This window comes from Urocitellus parryii, chromosome 10 (genome assembly GCF_045843805.1).
Source record: "Urocitellus parryii isolate mUroPar1 chromosome 10, mUroPar1.hap1, whole genome shotgun sequence".
Lineage (NCBI taxonomy): Eukaryota > Metazoa > Chordata > Mammalia > Rodentia > Sciuridae > Urocitellus > Urocitellus parryii.
Window position 1 is genome coordinate 48,626,598 of NC_135540.1, and position 22,340 is coordinate 48,648,937.

Here is a 22,340-nt window from a genome sequence, read left to right on the forward strand (position 1 = left end):
TTTTGCTGGTCATTCCTCACCATGGCTAAAAAGCATAATCTCAAAATTATGTTTTACAGCTATCTATATTTGAAAGGAAGAACTAAATGACATATGCAGAGATTTCTAATGAAAAGAGTCTGAGAAATGGACTTGAGTTTAGGTACTTTATTTAGAGGGAAGTCTATGATGCACTAATGAGGACTTTGACACAATTCCTCACTCACAAAAGCCAGTGATGAGTTTATTCATAAGCAGAATAATGCAATGAGCAATTATAATGCCATATCATTGGGACCACTGTTACATGTAGAACAAACCTGTTCCATGACAGAATGGAGAAGGTCAGCCATTTACCCATTTGCTTCAATTCCTCATTAGTTGAAGTCACCTGTCACCCCTCAGTGCATTCAGTTCCCAGCATTTCTGAGCAGCTGGGCAGGTGCACAGGCTGAAGAAGCTCTCAGCATCAGAGAAAGTCTAAGGCAACTAAGCAGAGGGCAGATGTGAATAGTGTGCATGGTAACTGACCTTGATAGCTGCTTGGTAAGTTGTTATAGCTGGCAGTCTGTGAAGACTTGGGATACGCATCAGCAGCACCCACTACACAGATACATACAGAGCATACAAGAAGGGCTTGGCACTTTTTGTCACTATGAATAAATGAAATTAATCAGCTTTCCTGGAGAAGAAATGTGAGTTAAAGTGTGTTTCTCTGTCTTAATACTAGAAGTGATATTACAAATTTGGGATCTAAAACCGATTTAACTATATTTACTGTGTGATTTAAGTAATGATATATGTGTGCGATTTTATCAAGATTAATGTTCATGTAGTCACTATAGATTCCATTATAACTGTAACTTATTTTTTACAATTTTTTACTTTTTCTTCTTCTCTATGTTAGTCACCAGTTGAAAAAAATGTAATATTGAAAAGATGCTTCATGCAATCTTTTCCCATTATATGCAATCAAAATGTGGATATGAGATTGGATCTTTTTCAAGAAGAAGAAAATCTGCCATTTGAAGCTATGCATGTAAAATAGGAAGGATTTTAGTTTATGCTTAGCCTCATTCTTTTGACAATGATATGTGGTATAATCTATTTTCTATGTAAAAGCAATTATTAACATAGATTATTAATACAAATTCCCTTCAAGTAGAAAAATTCATTGTAATATTTTGTTAGATAAATAAATAAGATACTATTGAATCCCAAAGAACACTTTATGGTAAATATGTTAAAATTAATACTGCTCTATTCTGTTCCTGTAAAACCATCCTATAATGCCATCATTTACTTTATGTTGCTGGACCGAAGATCTACATTTTAATAATTTATTTGCTGAGCGTAATTGAATCTTCAAGAGCAATGTACTTTTATCATATTGTAATATCATACTGTAGCTTTCCAGGAATGAAGATTTTGTATTTCTATGTTTCAGGTTCATCATTTATTGTTTTCTTTCACCATTTATAAAAGTTGGTGAGTCTTAATGATAGTAACCTTCCTTAAAAGAGAAGAATGATGATTTAGACTTCATTTAATTCAGTGCATAAAACAAAGTGCACTACAAGTCTACAGGCTACTTTTGAAAATTCATACATAACTACTTGTGGGTCTACAGGCTAGATATTACTCAAGTACAAGTTTCTATTTCCTAGGCCAAGGCAAAAGAAAACAATGTCTATGAAAGGGCCCCTAGGCCAGGCATGGTGGTGCATACCTGTAATCCCAGATTTTGGGGGAGGCTGATGCAGGAGGATTTCAAGTTTGAGACTAACTTGGACAATTTAGCAAGACTCTGTCTCAAAATTTAAAAAGTGTTGGTATGTAGGCCACTGATAGAGATCCTGGGATCAATCCCCAGGACTGAAACAAAAAATGGTGGGAGGGGTGTTTATGTATTAAACTTTTGTATCTTGACTGGACTTGGTTTCATATGGAAAGAATGGAAGGGGGCATGAAGATCAATGATTACTTCTGTGGCTGTGACAGTTACTTAACTTCTCTGATGGTTGCTGTAACCACCAATACATCAAGGATACCAAGACCAACTCCACACATATTTGTGAGGATGAATGAGATACTACACATTAACTGCTTAGCAACATGTGAATTATTAGTAAATAGTAATTCAGAAAATTGAAGACGAATATACTGAAATGATTTCAGTTATAGAGAAGAAAGGAATGACATTCAATGACAATCTTGAGGCTTTTGAAAATTTCCAGATAGAGATTATTGACAAAGTATAAATCAAATACAAATGTATCAAGAAGGCTCAATTTTCAACATCAGTAAAAGTGGCTTTAGGGTATTGAAAAAGACTACCTGTGTAATTTTCTTGAGAAGCTTTGGAGGCAGTTTGTGATGGTCTCTAGAATGGATTTCTTATATTTATCAGCCTATTGCAATACCTAACCCAGTAATAGGAGTGCTCATTCTGTACTTTCATATGTCCTCAAAGCTTATTATATGTTTTATTGATTTGAGTGTTAGAGTCAAGAAGTAAATTCTGTGAGTTCTTAGATAACTATACCCTTCAGGTGCGGCATATGTTCCTTTTCCTTCCTCTTTTTCCTGGACAGGAAACCAGACTCCCAGGAACCTTCTCACACTTTACATACCTTAAGATCACCCCATCACCAGCTTAAGAGTGTCTAACCCATATCTTTACAAAGAATCTATCTTAATCTTTTAAATAATGTTGCTGTGTCCTTGGCTGTTAGAATTATAGGCAGTGGAGCAGCCACACTGCTCTGGAATTCTGATTGTAGAAGGATGTCAGTTTTCCCATCTGTAAAATGGGAAAAATATTAGTATCTACTTAGTAGGTAATTTTGAGGCTTAAATGAAGTAGAATGTATAAAACACATATAGGCCTAGTTTCAGGGTGCTCAGTATTTTTATTATTGCTAGTTTAATTTTGCTCTGATAATTTTATAACCATAGAGGAGCTGCTTATCCTGGTTATATTTAATATAGAGAAAACTTTTCCTCCACTCTTACTCAAACATAAAAATACTGAATAATGACATGATATTTGTGTTTGTTCAACAAGTGACTATTTATCCTCCAAACTGAGAGACTACACAGTGACAGAATTGTACTGATGATTCACACGCAACTTGCATATGATTCTTGCACAATTTTTGCCAGATGTTTATTTCTTGTTTTACATATAAATGTATTCAAACAATTATTGAATATTTGTTCAGGAAATTATGGTAGGAAGGAGTAGGAATCAATAAATTGAAAGATAATCTGCCTTTGGATAAATACTTATAGGATGAGAAAAGACAAAAAATACATAAAATCAGTAATTCAATAACAATATAAAAGTTCTCAAGATCATTAGCTGCTCACTGCCCTGCCTCAGTTGTGCTGAACACATATCCTGAATCCCAGAGAAAAGCAGGATTGTGGATTACAAGACTTTTAGTACCTTGCTTTCCATCCTTTTGATACCATACAAACTGACATTTAAAGATGATCATTTTGTTTTGCAAAATGATGCACATTCATTATTAAAAATATAAACAATATCCAGATAGAGATCATTGACAAAGTATAAATCAAATATAAATGTATAAAGAAGGCTCAATTTTCAACATAAGTAAAAGTGACTTTAAGGTATTGAAAAAGACTACCTGTATAATTTTCTTAAGAGTCTATCTTAATCTTACATCACCCTCATAAACAACCATTGCTAACAACTAAGGAAATTAGAAGTTACTTTGGGTAGATAGTCAGCTAATGCTTTTTAAAAATTTATTTATTTATTTATTTTTGAGAGCAGGTATTGTTTTATTAACTAACCAGATTACAAATTACCTTAGATCATCCTTCTAATAAGCCTGTGAATCTGATCTTCCTCTATGGCCAGCATTTCCACCTTCTACAAAATGGGTGGTCTTTTTCTTCATTCCATGTCCTAGCAAAGATCATTTGAAAGAGCACAGAAGTTATTTGCTTCTTTGAAGCATCTTCTAACAATGTAGATCTCATGAATCATATCCTCCCTTCAGATGATGCTATATTTACCAAGAGATCAAGTAATCAAAGCATTCTCTGCCAAGGCAATTTGTTTCTTATTGATTTTGCCATATCCACGCTTATAGATTAGTGCAGTCACCAACTTCAGGTTTGGGTACCCCCATGCAGCATATGATTCCACAATCCTGAGCATGTTAATTGAAGTCTTGTTGAGCTTCACAAAGGTGCCATTGAAGATCTGTCGAAGGTAAAGAAGTTGTAACACCTAATGAACCTTTGGGCTCACACCATTGATATCATTGATTCTGATGACCAATGCCAATTTGGGTTCTGCAGGTACACAGAAGTTGCCATATGATCTTATTACCCTAACCATTCAAATCTCCACTCTGTACATCTGCCTATGTTCCTTGGCTTTTTCATAGATAAGCTTAATAATAAGACTTTTGAATCAGATTTTGGGCAAACTTCTTTAATTCCTTCACTTTTTCCTAAGGGTTTCTGACACAGCATGAACCTCCTTTTCCTTCTCTTTGGCACCCTCCGTGGTTCCAGTTGGAAAAGAGAGAAGGGAATGATTTTTAATTAAAAATAAGATCATACTCTTCATGTTACTTGCAAATGAAAAATTATTGTTGAGTAAAATTGATGGAAATGTTACTTTTCTGATAAAAATGTCTTCATTCCAAGTAGTTTTTAGCTTATTTATTATTGCTTTGGAAGAAATGATGACACAAGAAATATTGAGAGAATGAGGTCATTTTTAAAGTTACATTTCAACTTTTGGCTCTATAAAAAGTCTAAATTCTATGAAGGGTGATATTGTTATTTTGTTTACCCAAAATCAGTTTCCACATTCTATATTTTTTGGGGGAGTACTAGGGATTAAACTCAGGGACAAGCACATTATCATATTGCCTAAAGAATATATTGGCAGATTATAAAAATAAATCAAATATAGACTGCTATTAGCATTTTTAAAAGATAATACGTTATTTTCTCTGTTTCTAGGAAATGCAAAAGACATCATGATAATATATGAAGAAGATGCTAAGGAATGGGCTGTGTACTTGAGAGAAGTATTTTTCCATGTTGTGAAAAGAGAAGCAATCCTGTTATATTGCTTAGACAGTTTCTCTCTTCAGCATTTGGAATTGCTAAGCTTAAACTCTTACAAATGTAAACTTTTGATATTATCCAATGACCTGCTTAAAGACCTAACTTCAAAGAAGCGTCAGTTTCTGGAAGAAGTTCTTGACTCACCAGAAAGTGTTGTTACTCTGCTTTGTGGAATGAAGAGCTCAAGTCAGCTATATAAATTATTAAATATCTCTGGAAGCCCATGGGAAATCTCAACAGAGCAGGAGCCTGAAGACTACATTTCTATCATCAAGCAAATCATATTCAGAGGTAGTGTTGCCAAATCCTCTCTATTTGCTGGTTTTGATTTTATTTTGTCTATTTTTTATACTTTATAAATTTAAAGTTTTATTTTTAAACCAATGAAAATCTGATGCTAGGATAAAAAGTAGAAAAACAGAAGCCAAATTTATTAAACAGTACGTTCATAGCAGTTTAATTCACAATAACCAAGCTAGAGAAATAGCTCAGGTGTCCTGCAAAAGATAAAAGGAGAAAGAAAATGTGGTACATACACATGATGGAATATTGTTCGGCCATAAAGAATAATGAAGTTATGGCATTCACCAGTAAATGGATAAAACTGGAGACTATCATGGTAAATGAAATAAGCCAATTCCACCCCCCCCAAAAAAAAACAAAGGTGAAATATTCTCTCTGATATGCTGATGCTGACTCACAATAGGTGGAAGGGAGGGAAGAGAAGAAGCTCCCTGGATTGAACATAGGATAATGAGGGAAGAGGGAGATTGGAATGGGAAAGACAGTAGAATTAATTGGATATAACTTTTCTATGTTCATATATGAATATTCTGCCAGTGTAACTTCACATCATGTACAATCACAAGAATGGGAAGTGATACTCCATGTATGTATGTTATGTCAAAATACATCCCACTGTCATATATGATTTTTTAAAGAGAACAACAACAAGAAAGAACTGTGTTAGTTTTTCTTTAAGGTTTGGTAGAACTAAGCTGAGAATCCATCATATTTTAGGCTTTTCTTTCTTGAAAGGCATTTAATTGCTGTTTTAATTTCATTACCTGAATACTTGTCTATTTAGATTGTGTACATCTTTTTTGGTTCAATTTGGAAAGATAATATGTGCCCCCAAATTTGTCAGTATCTTTTAGATTTTCCAATTCATTGGAGTACAAATTTTCAAAATGGTGTCTATGATCCTCTGGATTTCAGAAGTGTCTGTGGTGATATCTCCTTTGTCATTTATAATTTTGTTGATTTGGGTTTTTTCTTTCTGTTGGTTAGTTGGGTAAAGGGTTTATCATTCTTATTTTTCTTCTCAAAGAACCAACTTGCTTTGTTTTTATGTACTTTTGTTATTCTCAATTTGATTCATTTTGGTTTCAATCTTAATTATTTTCTGTCCTATACTGATTTTGGAATTAGTTTGTTCATATTTTTATGAGGTTTTCAAGTGGAGAAAACGTATTTGAGATTTCTCTATTTATTTAATATAGGCACTCAGTGCTATATAGGCACTGCAAATGCCATGATTTTGTTCTCTTTTAATGCTGAGTAATGTTCCATTGTGTACATATACCAAAGTTTCCCTATCCATTCTTCTACTGAAGGGCATCAGGGATGGTTCTACAATTTAGCTATCATTCCTGTAGTATGCTGTTTTTAAGACCTTTAGGAATAAACCGAGGAGTGGAATAGCTGGGTCAAATGGTGGTTCCATTCCAAGTTTTCCAAGGAATCTCCATACTGCTTTCCAGATTGGCTGCACCAGTTTGCAGTCCCACCAGCAACATGTGAGAGTGCCTTTTCCCCCACATTCTCGCCAACACTTATTATTATTTGTATTCTTGATAGCTGCAATTCTGACTGGAGTGAGATGAAATCTTAGAGTAGTTTTAGTTTGCATTTCTCTAATTGCTAGAAATGTTGACCATTTTTTCATGTTTGTTGACTGATTGTATATCCTCTTCTGAGAAGTGTTGGTTCAGTTCCTTGGCCCTTTTACTGATTGGGATATTTGGGGTTTTGGTGTTAGGATTTTTGAGTGTTTTATATATCCTAGAGATTAGTGCTTTGTCTGATGTGCTTGTGGTAAAGATCTGCTCCCATTCTGTAGGCTCTCTGATGGTTTCTTTTGATGAATAGGGCCTTTCTCTGGTTCTCCAGGCTGCAATGTGGAGGGCAGGCTTTTCCCCAGATCTCCGATCTCCAGGATTGCAGTTTCTTAATGAAGAGAAGATAGGGTAGGAGCAAAAGAAAATTTGAAACATTAAAAAATTTAACAAAGGAAAGGCAGGAAATAGATAGCAGATGATGGTTATAAAGTAGGAATAAAAATAACAAATTAATAAAGAAAAGAAGAGGAAACATAAAATTTGCTTATTATTTGGAGAAAGAGTGATGTATGGGCAGTAAGAGAGACAAAACACAAGGTGCAAACAAACAACCAAATGTAAGAACAAAACAGCTCAAATTCACTTATAATTATACCCCACCTAAGTCAAACCAAGTGAAGAATGAAACAATAATATATATATGAATTTATGGGGTGATGGCCAGCATCTCATTAATGGGTTCTTCTTCCTGCCAAGGAGGGTATAAACCACCTGAGAAATTAGAGTCTAGAGTAATTAGTGAAGAACAAAAAACAAAGAGTCAGAAATACATTTTCAAAAACATAGCCCCTGATATATCCAGTCCATGCAAGAGCTGGAACTAGACAAAAGAAAATGGCTCCAGTGGTTTATTTAAGGGAGTACATCAAAGACAGGAAGGTTTCAAGGGTGGAGTTTTGCTTTGTGATGTACAATCAGCAGGTTGATTGGAATCTTGGCAGGTCACACCTATCCCAGGTGCTATGTGTGATATGGAAGAGCAAAATAGGAATTAACAATGTTTCTGGGCAGTCTTTTACATAGGAAATATCCACTGGAAGTTCCCAGACATTAGATGTTCCTATTAACTAGGCTGCAATACCGACAAAGTCCACACACAGCCCACAGACAGCTCGTGACATAAATTTATATATATTTCCTAACCTATTCCCATAATGAGAACACACACAAGAAAGTAAAACAGTTATAAAATATAATGAAATAATGTTTGAAAAAATTTATAAATTAAAAAAGGTAAAAATATGGGGTTGAGTATTGCCTGGGGGAAAGAAAGAAAGCTAAAAATCCTTAATGAGAAATAAAGGGTTTATCTTAGTTGAGGTAATGATCACAATTATAGAAAAAGTTGGATTTTCATTCTTCATATTTTAATTTTTTTACTCTGAAACCCTTGGGCAAAGATCTGGAGGCTATGACATCTGACATTTTTGTGTTCCTCAATTAGCTGTCAGTCATGGTGGTTAGGAGCCAAAGTTAGTTGTAGTAGCTCTCAGCATTCTATCTCTCAGTTTATGGTGGAATAGTTGGAGGAGTGCTAAAGAAATTTTTGTTCCTATAGCAGAGGTGGTGCAGAGTTTCAGTAGCTGGTGTTTGGTCTTGGGTGACTGTTGGAACTCTGTCAGTAGGTATTTGAGCCTTGATCCACACTCTTGGATTCTTGGGAGATACAAATCTCTGATGGACATCTGGGTCTCAGTTACCTCTCATGAATTCCACCTTTAAGGAGCAGAGGCGAAAACGCCATAGGATTTACATTCACTGCTATGGATGAGAATTTCCCAGTATTAGTCTTGGAGTACAGATGCTCCTATGTGGCCATTATTGGCATCTTTCCAATAGCTCTTATGGAATTCCAGCAATAAAGGAACTCTATCTCTATCCTTAGTATCCTTAGCCTGAATGTCCTGAGCACAATTTTCTTTGCATTTATTTTAATCACACTAGTCCAAGCACACCATACAGCCTATAATAGGCAACTGCTGGATACACTGGAAACCTCTTTTATGAGTTTGCTATCTCTGCCTCTGCTTAAGCTTTTAATGGACTCCTAGTGATCCTGGTTCCCACAAGACTGTCCACCTGTGGGACAAGTGATTTTGGTTGCCTTTTACTCAACAGCTTCCCATACTGACTCTAAGTACACTAAGATCTCTCTCTCTCTCTCTATTCTACAGGTTCCCAAAGCCATTCTCTCATTGCCTGCTCTTCAGCAGTTGTGACTGCCATACTGCTGCCAGCCAACCTGCCACATCTCTAACATATTATTTCATCTATTATGTTCAAAGTTTCCAACTTTCTGTGTCTCTATGCTTTCTTTTGCTGTCCAGTATTGAATTTCTGTGAGTCCCTTTAATTACTTACCTCACTGAGGATTAGTCATTCCACTTTTTACTTGTGGTACTGTAAAGGATTAGATGTGAGGTGTCCCCAAAAGCTCACATGTGAGACAATGCAAGAAGGTTCAAAGTAGAAATGATTGGGTTCTGAGTCTTAACCAATCAGCAAATTAATCCCCTCATAGGGATTAACTGAGTGGTAACTGAAGTGGTAGGGTGTGGCTGGAGAGGAGGTGGGAATTGGGGTGCAGCTTTGGGGTATATATTTGTATCTGGCAAGTAGGGAAATTTCTCTGCTTTCTGATCACCATGTGAGCTGGTTCCCTATTCCACACTCTTCCACCATGATGTTTTGCCTCATCTTGAACCCAAGGAATGGAGCCAGCTGTCCATGGAGTGAGACCTCTGAAATTGTGAGCCCACAAATAAACTTTTCCTCCCTATGCAATTGTGCTGATTGGGTCCTTTACTCACAGCAGTGAAATAGTTGACTAAAACAGGTGCTAAGAAACTGCTGGGAATTTCATCTTTCCTCTCATCTGCATCTTCTCTAATCCCACAACGTGCTTTTAACTTGCGGTCTCATGTGCCATTGAGTTGTTTTATTTTGTTTTCTCTCCCTTCCTTCTCTCTGCTTCTGTTTATCTGTCTTTAGTATTCTTCAAATATAGTAAGCTTTTTAATTTTGTTTGAAGAGAAAAATAGTTACAATTGAAAAATTATGAAAAAATTACAAAAATGTGCATGTAAAGTACAAGTAATTGACTGCCACATATTTCTCAAGACAAAAAAGCACCGAAGATTGATAGCCAAATTTTAAGTGATTGTTCACCCTCATAATTTCTGTGTTTTGAAGAATTAAGTTTGTTTTGGCCATTTAAATTATGATATCAGTATAATATTGAATATATTTTTGTTACTTTAGTTGTTTTGTGATGAATACCTTTGGGATCTATGTAAGTGGTATTCTGCTATATCTTCAAATGATATTCTTTTTCATATTTGATGAGAGGAAAATTCACATTTTATAGACAACATAGTACTATTTTTGAAGATATTATTAACATTCAAGTTTAGGACTCTAATTTTTTTAGAGTAACAGATTAACCAAATGGAAAATATGGCCATTTTGTGTGCAAAAATATGTTCAAATATGACATATTTGCCTGAGATACAAGAATGCAACCAGTATATAAGTCTATAAGCAATTTCTAAACCATAGATAATATAACTTTTACATGTGGATTGTGTTCCTGGACGAAATTCGTTCTAATTGCTGCTGTCTATGCAACAATAAATTTGCTTTAATAAACTTGCCTAAGTTGTCTGCTACATTATTTTATGTTTCTTATTGTTATTCATGATGATTATATAGTCTGGTTTTCAAAATTGAGAAAAGTATAAAAGTGGATGAAATGGGACAAAAGATGTGGAATTCAATTTTTACTGTCCCTTTTCCACTTTTTTCCATCACATAGAGAAATTATACAATGAATAAAGGAAACCTTTTATGCAGGAACATGCTGTGATAAAGAGAATAATAAAAATTCCAGGAAAGTCATAAAAATAATTAACTGTTTAATATATTCACACAGACAAAGAAAAATCAGAGGAAATTTTATAAAACTTAATGAAGGAGAAAGATGTTTTATAATTAAGACTCCAGAGAAAAGTTTTAATATTAAAAAAGTTAAAGAGAAATTCATGTTTCATCAGAGTATTTTATTTAATTTTAAAGAATTAAGAACAGTTCATTTTCTGTTTATCTAATTCTCAAATTGACAGTAATAAACATCAAACATTTTTCCACTTTTCTGCATATTTTACAACCTCTTTAACACTATTTCTTCTTTGTTTTTTTTGGGGGGGTCCTCTATTTTCTTATTTATTTTTGTTTTCTTATCTAATATTCTCCTTGTAGTCTTTCCACCTTGTGGGATTCACACAGCATTGTTTACATGTAATTTAAATATCTGACTTCAACATTATATAAAATCAACTAGCAGTTTTGATATCCGCATTGTGAACTTTCATCCTCTGTTTGATAGAAAAATGTTAACATTGTCTGTGATGTGGGCACATTCCTGAGCCTCTGAGCTCCCTTGATTTTGTTCTTCATCTATCACCTTTACTTCTGAATGACTCAGCTCCTTGCCTTGTTGTGCGCACACCTTGATTACCTTTGTCAACAGCTCTGTGCAAGGCAGATTTTTCTCATATTTTCTTCAACATCAAATGAGAGGGGGGAAAATAAGCACTAATGTTTTTCATGAAGAAGTTATTTTTATTTGTTTTCATAGTACAGAACCAAGGAATTTAGTTTATTAGTTTTACTAAATTGCAAAGAAGAAGCCTAAAATGAAGAATAATTGTAGCAATGCAGAAGAGTTACTGGAGAGAAAAAACAAAAACCAGTCATGCACAATCAACACAACAAAACACACCATAGAAGCATTGTTTCCTTGCTCTCACTTGGGGCAGTGGTTGCTGGAAGAGCTCTGGCTGACTGGGTCTGCTCAGAACTGGTCAGTGAGTCCCCATGACCTGTCAGATGACATCCATCTGCAATTTATTTTGTGAGTAATGTGAGGCTGGACTCCAGATTATCTTTAATATTGTGAATGACCTGTTTTGAATGTTTCAGTTGAATACATTTAAAGGTTTTGGAATCTTTCACATTTTGTATTTGAGTTCATTTGTGTTACTTAGTTTCCTTGGAATTTGTTAATTTTCCTTGTCTTTAAATTTATTAGCATGAAATTGTTTATAATTCTCCTTTTTATTTCTGTGCTACATGCAATTTTGTACCCCTTTGGTCATTTATTAGTTTCCTTTTCAAATAATTAACCTCAAAAGTTTGTCAATTTTATTGGCTTCCCCTCTCCCCCCTCCCCCCCCACAGAGGACAACCTTATGAATTTTTGAAAGATATTTTCTATTATATACTTTTCTATTTTCCTAAATTTTTGATACTATAGTTAATATTTTTTATTTATATTTCCTTTGGATTTTTAAAATGCTTACCTCTTAGACATGTAGGCTTTTAAGTTTTCCTTTTACAACAGACATTTATGACTATAATTTCTTTAAAGTACTTCTTCATCAACACCCCCTAAATTTATTCCAATTCTTTAATTTCAATTCTACATATATTCTAAACTTTTTGTGATTTCTTCTGTAGGAATTTTCAATAAAGAGAGCATGGGGTTTTATTTATTTTTTGTCATTGACTTCTAAATTTCATTTTATGATCACAGAATATGGTCTTTGTTATTCAGGTATTTTGAATTTATGAAATTGCTCTTGTGGCCTGATTTTTGTGGGTTTTTTTTACACCACTTTTAAAATGTTCAATACATTTTTGAAAGAAATATTTAGTCTTCACATTTATTGTGTATGGTTTTTTATGGCCATTAGATTAAACTTGTTATTCATAATATAAATTTTTTACCTTCTTTTATATTGAACTACCTTTATACATGTGCTCTATCTTCAAATATTAGGTGTATCTTACAAATGACACATATCCTAGTTTTAAAAATTCAGTCTCACAATGGTAGTCTTTTAGATATGTAATCATATATATAATTTAACCAAGTTGTATTGTCTGAGATACCTGATATATATGTATTTCATTATACAATCTTACTTAGTGCTTTCCATACATTCCATATTTTTCCTTAATTTTATTTTTTTTTTTTTTGCCTCTCTGGGTTGATCCTCCTATTTATTCTATTTAAATTCTATTTCATTCTTTCAGGAGCCTGGAAATTTTAAGAAGAATATCTAATTTCACAGTTAAATTATCAATATTACCATGTATGAAAACATGAAAAAAATGATCAATATTACATCTGCTGTTTTTCTTTTCTTCTGAAAAGTTGAAAGGCTTTATAATGCTATAACTTATTATTTCTTTTGTGATTTTATAGATAATTATTCCATCTTTTATCATGTTTTTGATTTTTATAGAATCAATATTTGTTTACCTTAAATAACATTATTTACAATTTTTCTGTGTACTGTTCTCTCTTGAATCTCAAACACTCCTTTTAGAATGTGTTTTTCTCCAGGAAGTTTATCATTAGTAATTCTCTTTTGTGAACTCTGTTAAATTCAGTTTTGACTTAGGCAAAAATGTCATAATTTGCATCTTTATTGAAAAGTAGCTTCTCTGATAAGGGAAGTCTGGGTATTTTTTCTGAGTCCTTGAAAATATTTTTCTATTTTCTCACTTTTGTTGTTACCATTGAAAAGCCTGTTGACAACTGTTTCTCTGTACGCAATCTGTTTTCTCATTCACTGCTATTAAGATGTCCATGTTGTCTTTGGGTGTCTAGCTACTTAATTTTTAAATTTATCTGATGTGTAACTGCTCATGTTTCTTACTACTACAATTCCATGTATTTTGATAATCTGAAAAACGCTGAGCCATTACACTTTCCATAGTTTTTCTCTCCTTCCATTTAGTCATGTCCATGTACAACCTTTCTCCCCCTCCCTCTCTTTTCTGTACCCCTTGCCCATCCCTTCATACCTGCTATCCCTCAATCCCTGTTGCTTCATTGTATTTAATTTCTTCATATCTATATTTCAGATAACAGATTTTTCTGCTATTTCTCATTCTGCTGTTGAAAATGATTGAGTTTCTTATTCTGGTTATTACATGCTGTTAACATTTTTCATTTCCAATAGTTCCATTTAGAGGTTTATCAAAGCCTGACCCATTTCATATTCTGATTTCTTCACAATCTTGTTTTCCAGTTTTATTTTTTATTAGCTTCATCTTTTATCCCCCTGAAAATAGTAATTTGTTTATTGCTGGTCTGATTCTCTGAGGGATATAACATGGACAATTATCTAGGGGAATACTTTAAGGCCTGATTTCAATACATTTGCTAAAGAGAAGTTTTGGATTTGATTTTTTTTTTTTTTTTGGCTGGGAAGTTGAAAATTTCCATCTGGGATCACTTTAAGCTAAATTTTTGACTTGGAGTTTTGGAGGTTCCCCCCCACCCCCAAGTAAATCTTTAGGTCCTAAACCCTCATTAATACTCTTAGTTTGGAAACCTTAAGAGATGATTGTTCTACTTTTCTTTTCTGCTGAGAACCAAGAAAAAAAATTCTCTTTGCAGGTTTGGGTGTCCCTGATTTATAGGAGGGCCTCTAGTCCAACCTCTCCCTTTGCTCAGGCTCTGACTCTTCTGTCCAATGATTATGGAGCTCTTCACAACCCAGTACCACCTAGCACCAGCTAATACGATGGGGATCATCATATTAGTTCAGAGCAGATGTGGGCCCCATTGCAATCCCCGAACAATATGAATTTGTGCTTATTTGTTGTTTTGGCCTCTGAGAAGTTCTTTTTCTTTACATTCAGATCATTGATGAATGAATGATGATTATTATTAATGTGATTATCTGTAGTGTTTTAGGTTTGAAAGAAAAGGACTGATAATTCTGAATTTCTGCTCTGTTATGTTAGAAACATTTTATGTTTACATTGTTATGTAGAACAAAGAGATGAGTAGAAACACTTTTTAAAACTGAGAATCAAATTGTTGTCAGGAGTATAACATGGACTTGAAGCCATTAGAAATTTCAACTAATTGAAAGTTTCGGCATACATTATTGGACAAGGCTTTCAAGATTCTTTGGGTAAAATAACAAAAAACTGTCTATTTGCTTTGTTTCATATTCATATGCCTCAGTTTTATTGTTATAATCCACTTCTGAACTTCAACATCCTACAATACTTAGTGGATTAACAGTGTGAAATTTGTATATTCCATTGTCTTAACAAGATTTTTAAGTGATTTTTTTTTTGTGTGTGTGGTGCTGGGAATTGAACCCAGGGCCTTGTCCATGCGAGGCAAGCACTCTACCACTGAGCTATATACCCAGACCTTTAAGTGATTCTTAAATGCTGCAAAAAAATGTATCTTCTTTAAAATTTTTAATCAAATAAGAAGTCATACTTCAATTTCTGTAAGAAAGAAATTTCTTAGGAGAAGTGAGGCTTAATCACTTTTTCAAAATAAACCCTCTATGGATCTTTAAAGATTTTTCAGATATATTATGACCATGCTTGACTTTTCCCATTATCTGTGAGTTATCAAAGATAATATGTAATCTCATTTCATGGCAAGAAAGACGTGATTTAATTAGTTTTCATATTTTGTTGACACTCATGTTCTCTGCTTTAGGTAGTTGTGTTCAAAGTCATCTCAAAGAAAGACTAATTTTTCAGCAGTGAAACTTGTATAACAAAACATGCTGATTTATGTGTACAATAAGAGCAAATTAGAAATACGTGGAGTATGGCGTATTAATTAAATTGCAACATTAGTATTCTGGTTCTCCTGCAGATTACCACCTTAGGGTTACCTTTATGGAGAGGTTATTATAACTAAAACTGTAGTGTTCCATATTCCCAGTAATAAATGCCCTTTGGTGGGATGTCTAACTGCCCTTGCTCTGTGCACTGGCCTTTGATCGGATGCTTCAGCAACTAAGATATCCAGAATGCAAGAAAGTACATGAGAACATTCTCAATGACATTAGTCATTAGGAAATACAAATTTAAACTACTATGAAATTTGAGTTACTATATAAATTTAACATGCTATACAAATTTAAACTACTATATGATATACAACCACTAGAATGGCAGAGGTGTTGAATAACTGGATCAGACAACACTCTTGATAGGAATATAAATGGTACAAGCATTTTAGAAAAAGTTTTATAGTTTCTTAAAAAGCTAAACAAACACAAATCATTGTGATCCAGTTATTTCATTACTATATATCCAAGAGAAATGAACACCTATGACTACACAAATATTCATAGAAGCTTTTCTTGTAATAGGCAAAAACTTGGAACAACCCAAATATTCAGATAAATGTATAAACAATTTGTAAAATGTCTGTTAAGTGAAATATTACTCAGCAATATCAAAGAATGTCTATCTGAATACCAATATGGATGGACCTCCCCCCCCCAAAAAAATGAGCTGAGTATAAGAGAGAGAACATGCTGTATGATGCCAGAAAATACAGAGATATATAGTAACAGAAAACACATTAGTGTTTGCTGGGGTGTTCAGTATATGGTGCAAAGGGGAAGGAGCAAGCTAGACCCAAGCTTGAGGAAATTTGGGGGCGTGATGGATATTTTCATTATTTTAATTATGGTGATGGATATTGTTTTTGTCAGCTGTTCTTTCCTGTGACCAAAAGACCTGATGAGAACATAAAAGAGGAAACATTTATTTTAGCTTACTGCTTCAGAGGTCTCAGTCCATAGACAACTGACTCCAAGCTCTGGGTCCAAGGTGAGGAAGAGAGTCATGGTGGAAGAGCATGGTCAAAGAAAGCAGCTCAGGGCATGGCCACCACGATGCAGACAGAGAGCTCTGTTTACCAGGACAAAATATAAATCCCAAAGACACACCCCCAGTGAACCACCACCTCTAGTTACTCCCCAACTGCCTACAGTTACCTCCTAGTTAATCCATATCAATGGCGGATCCATTGATTAGGTTACAACTCTTACAATAAAATCATTTCACTGCTGGAAGTTTTGGCATTCTCTCTAGTCATCAAATTATACATGTAAACATATGCAGCTTAAACATGTATGTGTCAATTAAACATACCTGAACTTGTAAAAATTTCAGGCTAGAAATTTAATAAAATTATTTTTAGTGCTTCATCAGGGAAAATCTTTTATGAACTTTACATCTACTTTAACCATATTTGCATGATGGTTAATAGCACAGTTTGGTGCCACTGCCTTTATTCATACTGAGGTGACAACTGTTTTACTCTTCTTTACTTTTGCACCATAATACACAAATTATATTTTCGTATAGTGTGAAAATTGTTTCAACTTCACGGACCCCATCAAACACTATTCTAGTCTGCGGTTTTTCCTCTTGACTTCACATTGTTTATTTCCCACCTTCAGATTTGCTAAATCAGTTTTCTTCTTTGCCTCCATAGTAAAATGCAGCCCTGGTCATACGTTCCTCCATATTTTAGTTAAAGGCATCACTACCACCCCCACCTCTGCAGAACTACCACAGAACTCTTCCCCTCTCCCGATGCAATTAATTTCTCTGCCTTAGAAATGTTTCTACTTTCTCCACCCATTACTGGGGTCTTCATCTGTTCTTTCATAGGTTACTGCCAGACTATTCCAACTGGCAACCTGCTTCTTTCTTCTCTACTCTTCTAAAACATACTAGCTTAGAGAGTTCTACATTTCCCAGAGAATAAAATCAGAACACCATAGAGCAGCAGAAAAGTCTTCTCATAATCAAATATCATAATCAAAATTTGCAGAAGGATTAAAGACCCTCCATTGATTGTTCACTAATAAAGATAATAATGAATTGATTCTAACAAAGAAGGGTAATGATAACTTAGTGTATTTAGGACAAAGACCAGTAGAATTGTTTTTGTACTTCGAGAATTTATTAAAGTTTAAAAATTATTAGCTGCCAACTTTAACATCAGGGATTGAATATCTGCTTTTTAAACTTTCTCTAAGAAACTATTAGTTCATTATAACTTCAGAATTCCAATTAAAATGATGGATTGTGTGAAAAGTACATTACTCAAAAAGTCTGAATTATGAATGTGAGTTCAGGTATTTAATACTTTACACAAGGGTTCTATTTTGCCCCAAAGAACTTCTGTGGTTTGTATAATTTAATAAAGCAGCTCAAATTATTTCTGAGGCTATAAAGACTAAAGTTTCAAGTTCTTGCCCTCAATTTATGATACATATTTAACTTTTTTTGAAGAATATATTTTAATAAATTTGTCTTTTTAAATTCTATTTTTCCTTATTTGTATTTTAATTTTTTCTACATTTTTTGTTATTATATATCAAGAATGAAACTTAAACTCCAAAATTGTTAATAGTAGTCCATCAGTCCTAGACACTAGAATAAAACTGTGATTTATTTCTTCCTAATAAAATACAAGTGTGGCAGTTGTTCAGGATATTTTTAGTTGTATTGGCAACAGCATTCTTTACTCTCAGCAGCTTTTAATCATATTAAAATTATGAAAGTGGTGCTCTCTTTTCTGGATTTCTACCATTTCTCTTGCATTACTCAGGAGCATTGTGCCATTAACTGCTTAGTAGCTAGCTGAGATATTCTCAACTATTGCAAACATCTTACCTCCTTTTAGATAATTTTCTCTTCATTTATGTCAAAACTGAGCTTTCTTTTTAACATTTTAATTTCACATTCAAAATGGTTATCTGCTGCGTTAATAGCACCATTCAAAGACTCTAGTATTGGAGAAGAAATTCCATGGAGCAGTTGCTTGATATCTGTAGTGTGTTAGATCTAGAACCTCCAGGACCAAACTACAAAGATGCTGAAACCCCTTTTATAAAATGATGTAGGATTTGCATATAAGTTGTACATATCCTCTCATAGAATTTAATCATAACTAGGTTATTTCTAATATGTAGTAGGATGTAAATGCCATGTAAATGGTTTTTATGTTGTATTGTTTAGGGAGTAATGATGAGGAGAATGTTCCATATGTGTTCAGTATAAACACAATTAAAATATATTTTTGATCTATTGTCTCCTTTTACATTTCCTTTGGACTGAACCCATGGATGCAGAAAATTGAAGATACAGAAGGCCAACTGTATAAGCCTGTGACAAAGCACAATTTTACAGTCTTATATTGAATAAAATATCTGACTCTGAAATCTATACCAAAACACTTTATATTTTGAAGTCCACAGAATTGTCATTCAAGATCTGAGGAACTCTGCCCTTAAGAGATGATTGAGCCATTGGAGGGAATTTTACCAATTTTGGCTTGAATGTGCCTTGCCCTAACCAATGATCATCTATTTACTAGTCTCATTAACTATTTTCCTAACAGACACTTTCAATTTTATTTTCTTAATATTAGTAACGACCTTTTCTCCTCCACACTTATATTTATCCACTTATAAAATAAAGGATCATATCACAGCAGCTAACAGAGAATGCACCAATATCATTTCACCATATTTTTATATATCACACAGACTGAGAGGCTGCATATTTTAACTTTATTCTTCACTAAGAAAAACAATAGACAATTTAAATTAGATAGAGAAATGAATATTTTAAAAATCAGACATTTTATGATACCACTAAATGGAAATTCACTTATGTTCATATGCTGAGGATATATCTATCTATCTATCTATATCTATCTATATCTCTATATCTATCTATATCTATATCTATCTATATATGTATGTATGTATTTGGTACCAGGGATTGAACTCAGGGGCACTTGACCACTAAGCCACATCCCCAACCCTATTTTGTACTTTATATAGAGACAGGTTCTCCTTGAGTTGCTTAGTGCCTTGCTTTTGCTGAGGCTGGCTTTGAATTTGGGATCCTCATGCCTCCTGACCTGCTGGGGATTACAGGCATTTACCACCAATCCCGGCTAAGTGTTTTTAACTCTAAATTTTCCTGAGCTATTGTTATTTAAAATTATTTTTACTACTACCTTAAAATTACTATCTTTTGGGAGTGCTGAAATTTTAAAAAAAATTATTTGCAAATTATATAATAGTAGATTTGGAAAGACTTAATTTGCCAGGAATTATATGTATGCATTAAATTTTTTGTGGTTGTCTCCTTTTACATTACCTCTGGACTGTAATAGGTATTTTAGGAGAGATGGAATTCAACATAAATCCTTTTCTTAAGCTCACCCTATATTTATACTTTTTTTGTAGTATTGATTGTTTCACAGTAATATAAAGCATATTTGTAGTGATGCAAGTGAAACTTTAATAGTTTTACATATGAGGAAATTTATTTAACATTACTTTTTATGCAAGCACTTCACAGGAATTCAGCGTTTTTTTTAACACCATCAATATGAGAACATATATTTTCTAGCCCTACTTGAATGCCACCTGACACCTTAACAAATGCTCTGGCATTGCTTTCACTAAACTGGAAGCTTCTCAAGAAAAAGAGACATGTCTCAATACATTATTCACAATGATTAGTACTATATACAATATATTTTTTTCTTTTGAACTAAGTTCTTTAAAACTTATTGAAATTCTTTCAGAATGTGAGATGGTATGGTTTATGGCTAATATGTAATTGTTGCTTAGTCTTTCAAAGCTTCTTAGAAGTTAGGAAAAACAAGTGATACAATTGCATTTTGCCCACCTTCTTTTAAGATAACTATTACTTAGTTTCTAATATTTAACTTTTTCTGTATTTGATCTCAAAAATATATGCTAACTTTGAATAATGGACAAAAACTTTTATAATCCAAATGAAAATATTAAAGACTTTCTGTTTTTGTCATTATAAAAATAATGCCTAACAATCTGAATAGTACAAAAATAAAAAAGAAGGAGGGAAATGTCACTTAGAATAATACTGAGAAACAAACACTGTTGATATTTTGACATATTTCATTCCATAGCTAAATTATTATAGTATAGAATGTAAGCTATTTGAAAGTTGAGGAAGTACCTGCCAAATACGTACACAGAATCATTTAAAAGCAAAACCATAGTTTATGTTAGAGAAAAAGCAAAGCACAATGATGAGTATAGACTGTATATCAACAAATATGGGAATAATTTTTTAACATTTTTTAAAAAAATCTGAAATGATAGGCCAGGATGTCATTTTTTGCCTTTGGCTAAGGAATAATATATTAACAACTGTTTCATGAGAAAATGAAAATCTTAAAATCAATGTTGCATTTCAATAAAAGATCCCAGTCTGGAACAAATAGTTCAAATAATGAAACAAACTACTAACATATGGAAACATAGATTCAAGTGGTAATAATGATCTTAATTATACTCAAATGTGCAGTATACTGACTTAGGGCAATTAAGTGTGTCAGAGATAAGCTGAAAACAGATGAACTATTACGAAAAAAGGAAGAATTTTATGAGGACTTTTCTAGTACTTCCTATGAAGAAATGTGGAAAGTGCTTCTTTTAAATAAATTATACACTAATTCTGGATTTAAAAGTAGTCTCACATGTTTTCTCTAATGTCTTTGACAGATGTGAAATTGGGATCTCCCCCCCAGATTATACTTTATTTGTGTAGAGACCATGGTCTGGAAGTGGGGGTATCTGGGAAAATCCAGCTAACTAGAATCACTGGCTTCTCCATTCCAAAGTCCAGCTCTTGAGTACTGCTAGTACTTACACAGGAAAGCACCTCATTTCTCTTCCTTTGTTTGTTCATGATCGAGATATTCCTTTATTCTCATATTTTTAAACAAGATTTACTTTCTAACATTCATTAATGAGTTTCATGAGCCAAGCACTGTTATAAGAACTAAGAAGGATCATCATTACCAATTGATAATGACTCCACATTTGTCACTATCAAAAGGAGTCATTTCCTCTGGCAGTGAGAACCAATCAGACACCATACAACATGCCCCCAACCTGGAATTCTTTGTAAAATAAAAGATTCTTGTGAGATAATTCAGTGAGAACAAGAACTGGTATACATGTTCACATATAACCTGCCATTTCTATTGGTAATATAACCAGAACATCAATTTAATGTCACATAGGGTATAATCTTATGTTATGGTAATAATTAATGCTGTAGACATTTTCTCTGAAGGTTTCATCCATATGTTGTTTTTTTTTTTATTTTATACTTTTTGATCTTTGCCAATCAGATAAGCAAAAATGTTACCAATAGTTTTGAATTCGCATTTTTTTTTTTAATTTTTTTTTCTTTTTTTATTTTTTTTATTGGTTGTTCACAACATTACAAAGCTCATGACATATCATATTTCATACATTAGATTGAAGTGGGTTATGAACTCCCAATTTTACCCCAAATGCAGATTGCAGAATCAGGGGATAGGAAAAGTAGCAGAATACAACAATTACTAATTGGGCATTATGTAAAATTGTGGATGTGTAACCGACGTGATTCTGCAATATGTTGTTT

General features: G+C 33.4%; 1 protein-coding gene and 1 pseudogene across 1 annotated transcript in view; one reads left to right on the forward strand and one right to left on the reverse strand.

The window, feature by feature from the left end:
* Positions 1-3,820: 3,820 nt before the first annotated feature.
* Positions 3,821-4,591, reverse strand: LOC113189365 (large ribosomal subunit protein uL30 pseudogene; annotated as a pseudogene).
* Positions 4,592-4,790: 199 nt separating this feature from the next.
* Bank1 (B cell scaffold protein with ankyrin repeats 1) overlaps positions 4,791-22,340 on the forward strand; it is a 231,081-nt gene continuing 213,531 nt past the window's right edge. The window contains exons 1-2 of the mRNA XM_077803113.1: positions 4,791-4,797; positions 4,993-5,391. Of these exons, the coding sequence (XP_077659239.1) occupies positions 4,791-4,797; positions 4,993-5,391 (406 nt within the window). The remainder of the gene's footprint in view (positions 4,798-4,992; positions 5,392-22,340) is intronic.